Source organism: Salvelinus fontinalis, chromosome 6, assembly GCF_029448725.1.
Source record: "Salvelinus fontinalis isolate EN_2023a chromosome 6, ASM2944872v1, whole genome shotgun sequence".
In the NCBI taxonomy this organism is placed as follows: domain Eukaryota; kingdom Metazoa; phylum Chordata; class Actinopteri; order Salmoniformes; family Salmonidae; genus Salvelinus; species Salvelinus fontinalis.
Genome location: NC_074670.1, coordinates 57,230,507 through 57,239,798, shown reverse-complemented (window position 1 = coordinate 57,239,798; position 9,292 = coordinate 57,230,507). Strand labels below are relative to the sequence as shown.

General features: G+C 44.4%; 1 protein-coding gene across 4 annotated transcripts in view; it reads right to left on the bottom strand.

Moving 5' to 3' along the window:
• Positions 1–1,239: 1,239 nt before the first annotated feature.
• Positions 1,240–9,292, bottom strand: part of LOC129858186 (ecto-NOX disulfide-thiol exchanger 2-like) — a 321,149-nt gene continuing 313,096 nt past the window's right edge. For all 4 annotated transcript variants that reach the window (XM_055927213.1, XM_055927216.1, XM_055927214.1 and 1 more), the window contains 5 exons: positions 8,515–8,571; positions 8,202–8,258; positions 6,872–6,980; positions 4,767–4,852; positions 1,240–2,297 (listed from right to left, as the gene is read on the bottom strand). In XM_055927213.1, the coding sequence (XP_055783188.1) occupies positions 2,166–2,297; positions 4,767–4,852; positions 6,872–6,980; positions 8,202–8,258; positions 8,515–8,571 (441 nt within the window). In that variant the 3' untranslated portion in view covers positions 1,240–2,165. The remainder of the gene's footprint in view (positions 2,298–4,766; positions 4,853–6,871; positions 6,981–8,201; positions 8,259–8,514; positions 8,572–9,292) is intronic.

Sequence of the window (9,292 nt, the reverse complement as noted above, 5' to 3'; positions counted from 1 at the left end):
ATCCAACCTGACAGAGCTCGAGAGGATCTGCGGAGAAGAATGGGAGAAACTTCCCAAATCCAGGTGTGCCAAGCTTGTAGTCATACCCAAGAAGACTCGAGGCTGTAATCGTTGCCAAAGGTGCTTCAACAAAGTACTTAGTAAAGGGTCTGAATACTTATGGAAATGTGATTTTTTTTTTTTTTTTTTACATTTGCAAAAATGTTTTGCTTTGTATGGGTTAGTGTGTGCAGATTGATGAGGGAAAAAAAACGACTTAATCAATTTTAGAACGAGGCTGTAACATAACAAAATGTGGAAAAAGTCAAGGGATACTTTCCGAATGCATTGCAGATCTATATACAATACAGTACACACATCTCCACTCAGCTCTATGGTTCTGCCATGTGTGTTCTCTCCGCTCTCTTCCCCTTTGGACCCCATGTTAATAACACATGCCAAGGCAAATTCATATGCATAGAAGGGAGCCTTGCAAGGGGAAAACCAACTCGATACTTATCATTAATTCAGGAAGGACGGATGGTGTTCTGACAAGCGCGTGGACTTAATGTTTCATACACAAGGCGTTAGGAGATGGCAGAGTCTGAGGAAAGCAAATCATGTGTAATAAACCTTCGGTTTCCCCGAGCAACTAGTAAAGAGTACGCCAACAAATTGCCAGACGGAGGCGCATTAGGAACGCTCCAGCAGGCTTTTGGGAAGGACCTCCGGTCCTGGCAGCCAGGATTCAACCTGGAAGGAGGGGAAACTGGAGGGGAGACCAACATCTGTTCTGTTGTAAAACAGCCTTAAATACACAACCAGTACATGTACGCATGCTCACCGAGACAGATGCACACACGCCTCTATAATTAGATAATGATGCTTCATTAAGATGACCCCCCACAGCGTGTTTCAGCTTTGCCTTTACCCAGGCACAAGAGCACAGGCAATAATGTTATTTTGATGGTTCTAAATGCCCTTAGGTAAGGTTTAATGACAGGCCTTGGGCAGCGCTAAGAGATAACAAAACCAGCATCACAAAAGGTCTCAGGCATCTCTCCAGGCATGGCTGTGCAGGAGCAGTGTGTATGTGTGAGTGTACCTATCATGGGCTCCTCATGTGGCTGGGGACCATCCTTGACTGGATTAGCAGTTTGATCCCACTCATGCTACATACAGCATCTACACACATCATATACAAGCAACCTACCTAAGTGCCAGCGAGCATAACTCTATTCAATACAACTCTATTCTCAATTCTTCAGATTGCTTTGATTTTTTATTTAAAAATATCATCCAAGCATTTACAGAGTAGGAAAACAAATCAATCTATGCAACTGTTACAGGGATACTTCAGGATTTTGGCAATGAGACCCTTTATGTACATCCCCAGAGTCAGATGAACTTGTGGATACCAGTTTTATATCTCCGAGTCCAGTATGAAGGAAGTTAGCATTGGCTCACAAAACTACCTCTAACTAACTACCTCTAGCTAGCGCAATGACTAGAAGGCTATGGGTATCTGCTAGCATGCTAGCTAGCAGATACCCATAGCCTTCCAATCATTACGCTAGCATCAGTTAGAAAATGCCTTCAAACTGCACGCAGAGACATAAAAATGGTATCCACAAGTTCATCTGACTCTGGTGAAGTAGAGAAAGGGTTTCGTTGCCAAAACCCAGAAGTATTCCTTCAACAGCCTTTACAGAAAATGAAGAAATATATTCATTTTTACTCATAGAATTGTACAAACAAGGAAAGAAAAGAGTGTGAGAGGCCAGAGGGGTTGGAGGTTGACAGTGTTCAGCAGACCCTGATAACCTCCCTGGGTAGTAGTCCTGGCTGAGTGACAGCAGAGTTAACCAATTAGAGGATCTGAGAACGGTCCGACCCGCTCATGTGACGGACAGTCTGAGTTCTATGTTTTTACTTCTGTGTCTTCATAATACAGTCAAGAGTTCTATGCCAGTGTTTCTCAACCTTATTTGTGACAGGGACCAGCAAACTGTTTACATTATAACTAGCACTTAAGAACTGACTAAATCAAGATCAATTAACCATCACAGGGACTGGAGAGCAACAGCCAAGGGACCAGTGCCGGTCCCCATAAAACAATATCCTCATAAGACCGTCAGATCTCTATGCTGTTTCTCCTGTGATATCCGCTGTGTCTCTGTAATGTTCTATGTGGTCTTGATTCCCTCGAAACCACAGAACTTCCAGCGTTTCTCCAGGCTGGCACCCACTCCTGTCAGCTCCTGTCTGAAGGTACTGGGCAGCCGACCCAGTAGAGCCCCCACCTCTCCGGTGTTTATCTGAAACACACACACACACTCTATAAATACACAGATTTGATACATACACTGACACACATCCACAGATACAATCACAATACAAACATAACACACAGATTTGATACACAATCCTACAAACTCAGAGCCCCACATCTCAGAAGAACTGATCTGAGTGACAAACGCCAACACAATAATCATCACAAACACACACCTACATATGCAATCGCATCACATTAGGATATAGCATCACTTTCAAAAGGTGAGATTACACAAAACAACGACAGCAGGAAGCACTGCATCATTGTATACAGAGATTAAACATTTTGTAAGAAACAGATGGGTAAAACCCTGTCGGTATGTATTAAACACTATCATGAAGATGTCAATGGTGTATCATCTTTAACAATGTCGTAGTGAATCATGAACACAGTAGATAAGTAGAGAGTAATGTAGTTAGTGGAGAATCCAGCCATGACGGTTGACAAAGCTCTGTGGACTTGTTGTGTGGGGTTACAGAGAAGCAGCGTGGGAACAAACACACCCTCAGACCTTAATGGAAAACCCAAACGGAGAAAAAAGGAATGAGTCAGTGTGTTGATGAGTGCAGAGAGGTTTTAATGAGCTGGTGGTGAGAGTGGTCAAACAATATATAAGAGGGCCTCCTCATGGAGGTAGTAGTGAGAGTAGTCATGTCTGAGGTCCTCCTCATGGAGGTAGCAGTAAGAGTAGTCATGACTGAGGTCCTCCTTATGGAGGTAGTAGTAAGAGTAGTCATGTCTGAGGGCCTCCTCATGGAGGTAGCAGTAAGAGTAGTCATGTCTGAGGTCCTCCTCATGGAGGTAGTAGTAAGAGTAGTCATGTCTGAGGTCCTCCTCATGGAGGTAGTAGTAAGAGTAGTCATGTCTGAGGTCCTCCTCATGGAGGTAGTAGTAAGAGTAGTCATGTCTGAGGTCCTCCTCATGGAGGTAGTAGTAAGAGTAGTCATGTCTGAGGTCCTCCTCATGGAGGTAGTAGTAGTAAGAGTAGTCATGTCTGAGGGCCTCATGGAGGTAGCAGTAAGAGTAGTCATGTCTGAGGTCCTCCTCATGGAGGTAGTAGTAAGAGTAGTCATGTCTGAGGTCCTCCTCATGGAGGTAGCAGTAAGAGTAGTCATGTCTGAGGTCCTCATCATGGAGGTAGTAGTAAAAGTGGCCATATAGTACATCTGAAGGCCTCCTTGCGGAGGTGTCAGTGAGTGTAGTGGTCATATGTGGAGGAGAGAAAAGAACAGAATCAATCTGACAGTCGAGAGCAGAGGAGTGCTGAGAACCCAGAAAGGCCCCAGAGGAGCCCGACATGTGGAGACGGGTGTTTTAGCGAAGTGTCAGAATAAATAAAACCGCTCTGCTTCGTCAGGGAGAGACAGGAAGGATCCAGATGTAACAGGTCTCAGTGTCCAGGGAAATCACACTGGGACACTTCCACAAGAGCACTGGGAGATACAGAGATATCCTATATTCATGTCTATCGTAATGTAGCTATGGGAGATTCAGAGATATCCTATATTCATGTATATAGTACTGTAGCTAAGTGAGATACAGAGAAATATCCTATATTAATGTCTATGGTAGCTACACCGAGTGGAGAGTGGGACTTGTCTTTTCATTAACGCCAACTCTAACCCGAGCCTCAGCATCATGAAGGCCCTGCCTGCACCAGGGGGATCAAATTAGATGAGCAGGATCTGGCTGCATGAGGAAACTCTTGCTGCACGATGGGGCTCTGCTGTCACAAGGGGATGATTCAAATTGCATTAGGGGGAGGCTGCTTGCACCAGGGGGCTCCAACTGCATTGTGGGGCCCTGGCATACATCGGGCCCATATGTCAGCGCAGTAGGGATGCTTAGCCCATGTTTGTGCTGGGTGTGTGGTGCCAGGACGGCTCTATTGCTGAACTGGCTGTGTTGTGTGTGTGTTGTGTGTGTGTGGTGATGGCCCTGAATTTGTCTGAACCGTCTGTGCTTCCCCTTTAACTCCCTATTAAATAGCCAGCATCAGCTCTGCAAAAACAAGGGTTGTGACGGTGGAACGAATGAGGAAGTGTTCAACCCTCGTTTCCCGAAGCTCCTCCACTCCGTTTGTTTTGGTCTATTTATAAAGTGTGCTTTGTAGCCGTGTCTCAGAATAACCAGGATCCACTCATTTCTTCCTTCGAACTACTCATCTCAGTTGGTCTCCACTGTTTCTCCGTGGACTTCGGTGGAGATCTGTTGATGGATTTGACTGACTACAACGTTTTCCAACCGGTATTTCATTTGTTTTACACCGTGTTGGGTTATGTGTTTGTCCTTTGTTTTGGTGTAGACTTGACAGACCAGATGGGACTCATTCCCTCACAAACAAAAGGGAGAAATCAATATTTTCTCTGGTAGGTACGACCTACCTGGCACCCCTACAAACAATAACCTCAAGTCAAAACCATTACAGTATGTGTGTGTGTGCCAGCAGTACCTTGGTGCCCAGCTGCTGTAGGTAAGAGAAGATGTATTCGATGCTGGCTCCAAACGGGTGGACATGGAGGAACGTAGAGATGATCCCTGAGGAAGGACAAACAGAGACATCAATACAGCTGTCAATCAAACTGGAATACCATATTAACATGTAGTTTAATTCTCTATAACTACAACCCTACAATCATATGTACAAACACCTCAATTCAGTCAGTGTTGATTTACCCATCTATCCAAAATGAAAGCCAGCGAGAAGCTCACATTCAAGAGACCACTAGTCAACTCATGCTGTCTGACTGATGAAATGCATCTGGACTCTTCAAGTGTGTGTCTTCCCCAAAGACTCTTGTGTTTGAACAGTCCAGATTAAGGTAAGTGTTTAATGAGGACTTCGACACTGCTTTCTACATTAAAGCTTCTCTGATCAGAGCACCATGGGGCTTCACACACACCACCAGCATGTTTTTCTCTCTCATCAATTTCAACGATAACATCTGTTATCAGATCATCCACTACTGATAATCCTGAACCCCTGTGTAATAATATATTATAGTACACTGAGGAGTCAGCTCAGAAAACACAGGAAAAAGCAAAGTCCAATTTATATCCCCATATGAATCAGTCGCGTCTTCCTCAGGCATTTTACTGCTTGTTTCTAGCCTTAAAGCATGGCAGAGTTATGCATCGTGAACCCTAGGTTGGAACCCCTGCTCTAGAAGGGATAAAGCAGTTATAGCTAACCTACAGCTAACATATAGCTGACTCTACCTGCTCTAGAAGGGATAAAGCAGTTATAGCTAACCTACAGCTAACATATAGCTGACTCTACCTGCTCTAGAAGGGATAAAGCAGTTATAGCTAACCTACAGCTAACATATAGCTGACTCTACCTGCTCTAGAAGGGATAAAGCAGTTATAGCTAACCTACAGCTAACATATAGCTGACTCTACCTGCTCTAGAAGGGATAAAGCAGTTATAGCTAACCTACAGCTAACATATAGCTGACTCTACCTGCTCTAGAAGGGATAAAGCAGTTATAGCTAACCTACAGCTAACATATAGCTGACTCTACCTGCTCTAGAAGGGATAAAGCAGTTATAGCTAACCTACAGCTAACATATAGCTGACTCTACCTGCTCTAGAGGGGGATAAAGCAGTTAAAGATGCAGACCTTTCTTTCTTCATGAGTTCACTTAGGAGCCAATGTCCCGTTTTCGCTGTGGTGCTACCTTCAATTAATCTTCAAACAAAACGTCATGTAGAGCGATTCTGGCAGAGAGAACACCCAGAATCCTCACCAGCCATCGCTGCTGAGTGGTCAGAGTGGGCCGGCATGGAGAGAGGGAGCGGAACGCCCCAACTACCTCTGAGCCAATCATATGATCATTCTGGCATGACACCACTGTGGGACAGGACAGGTAACTCCCACTGACACACAATAGTGTGCATCTTGCCATCTGGCATAGGCCTACACGTAACTCCACAAGACCTCAATTTCAGAAAGTCTTTTTGATCCAGGACCAGCCATTCCCTGTGAAAGTACGCTCTACTGAAATGGAGAATGTGCCAGAAGGCTGTGGTGATTAGAAACAGTAGAGGTGCTGAAGGCCTCAGTCAACCAGCCAATTAAAACGTGTGAACCTGCCCAGAGAACTGGGAATAAACTGGGGAGGAAAACCAGGCTTTCCACAAATAACCTGCTTAATGATTGAGGTTGATGAAAGTTTCTCTAAAAATAACCTGTTTAATTAGCAAAAAGTGAAGCAACAATCAGAGCCTCTCTGCCAGGGTGGACAGCGCAAGGGGAATGTTCTCCTCTGTACGTACGAAGCCCTGCGTGTTGTACGTACCAACATGCAGGGCTTCTCCCAAGGAGTTGACAGGACTTGGGGGAATCTTCTCCTGTACTAATGTTAGGGTAACATAACGTCATACTACTGTTATAAGCCTAGTAACGTTATAGTTATGTTAGGTGAATGTACCCACTAGCTGGGCCTCTCTCTCAGAGTGGACTGGACTGGGGGGGATCTACTCCTCTATAGTTAGGTTAGCACAACATTATTATAATGTTGAAGTAAGGTTATTGTAATTTTAGCTGAACTTACCAACTAGCAAGGCCTCTCTCTCAGAGTAAACAGGACTAGAGGGAATCTTCTCTGGGGGCAGACTCTCCTTCTCCTGACTGCAGGAAACCACTTCTAATGCTGTCGCCTCCTACAGGACAAGAGGAGAAAACACAGACTGGTAGATGACGCCCGCCTGCCCACACACAAGCAATCAGTGCTCAGCAGCCATGATGACGCACCACACAACAACAGACAGATGCTGTGGAAGAAGAGGGGAGTCAAAGGCAGGGAGATCTTTCAGAGAGGAGATGGTAATAGTTCTACCAGAGGGAGGAGGGAGAGAGATGGCAGTGTTAGCGATGCTAATGATGAAGCTGTTGTTTACTGTGGGCCTCTGACAGGTTGGAGGAGGGAGGGTCGGGTATGTGTGTGGGCGCTAGGGTTGCCAACTGTCCCGTATTAGCCGGGATGTCCCTTATAGTGGGCTAAATTGGTTTGTCCCATACAGGACCTCCCTTGTCCTGTATATTCATCCAATCACAGTATAGTGTCAACGCGCCAATTCCTGCAAAATCATTTCTGTTGTTGTTCGGTCGGTTTGGCATATCAAGGAAATATGGATAAACCTGCAAAAAAAGAAAAGACTGTGCAGCTACAACAAACAATGGGAAGCAAAAAATACATGGGTTAAGCCCGTCAGTGGTGACTCAATGAAATCTTTCTGTACTTTATACCGTTGGGAATTCTCAATTGGCCATGGAGGGGAGAATGACCTAACTCAGCATGCATCCACAGAAATGCACAAGAAGGCCACACTAGCTAAAGGTGCTACTGTAGCAATATCGGTGCATTCTTCGTGACGGCAAGTGAAGCCTCTTTTCCATTTGAAATTATTATTATTATTTTTTGCTGTAAAGGTTCAAATTGTGATTTCTTTGATAATTTATTTTGAGGTTTATTCACATAAGTTTACATTATGATACAGTTTTAGTAAAGCTATAGACTAAATGGAATATAAAAATGTTTTGCCTTTCCAATTGAAAAAGAATATGAATATACACTGTCCCTTATTTGGTAGTGAGAAAGTTGGCAACCCTAGTGGGCGCTGACCTATCGTCACAGTCGTGGTGGCCTTTCTTATTTGGCTTGTCCTCACTATTTTATTCTGTGTGTGTGATGAGACAAGCTCTTGATTTCCTAACCCAGTTGTGTCGGGTTGATTTATCCTGCGACAAATAAAGTCCTCCTGCACTGGATTGGTCTGTAATGATCTGTCATGTCACTGGAAGAGGAGAGAAAGTGAGGAACAGAGAAAGAGATACAGGGAGAAGGAGAGGGATTCAGAGGGTCACATCTCTTTTCCACTTACATTGACTTGATCAGCACTTTCCTCGCTCCCTTTGTCATCTCGCGGTGAGGTCTCCAGCTAGAGTCAATTATAAAAATGAGAAAAGCCGTCACTGTCTAACATTCACATTCTTATTTAAACAGACATGCGTGTGGGGCGGCAGGTAGCCTAGCGGTTAAGAGCGTTGGGCCAGTAATCGAAAGGTCGCTGGTTAGAATCTCTGAGCCGACAAGGTGCTCTGTCATGTCACTGGAAGAGAGTGAGGAACAGAGAAAGAGATATGGGTAATAGAGAGGGATGGAGAGGGTCACTCTCTCATCTCTTTTCCACTTACATTGACTTGATCAGCACTCTCCTCGCTCCCTCTGTCATCTTGCGGTGAGGTCTCCATCTAGTGTCAATTATAAAAATGAGAAAAGCCGTCACTGACAATCATGTCACACACTCACGCAAACAGACAGACGCGCACACACACATACAAACACGCTTTCTCCTCAGGCAAGACCACTATAAAACACTGTTAAGGAGAGGTCAACATCACATATACAAGCCCTGAATAGATAGAGGGGGTATGTTGTAATGTGCAATCAGATATAGAATCCGATCAGATCGAGCAGAGACATACAGTACATATTAATATGTGTTCATTTCATGAGTAAGAACCAAACATAATTGGATGTCAAAACGGCCTCTGTTCATGACTGACATTCACACAGTGAGTGGTGTGTATCTCCATTTTCTATTAAAATGGTTACGACACCCTGTTTCAGTGGTCCTAGATGAAGCCTGACTCAGTGGTCCTAGATGAAGGGACAGTTGTTGGTACAGTAACCGAAAAAGCTTTAATACATAATGCTTGGTGACAGCTTGGACAGTGAATGGGGCTCTGGGGTTAACTGATGGCTTGCAGAAGTCTGCCGAACATGGCAAGTTGGCAGCACACACAATCATTCCACAATGGCCACAAATCTAGCAACGCTTTCCTCAAATTGATTTCTCTATCTTCTGTTGACGAGTCTCCAGGGATCCATCTCTGTGAGTATACATGTTTTAATTGCCATATTTACCATGGATCACTGGAAGGGGTTCATCTCTATGTGTATACATGTTTT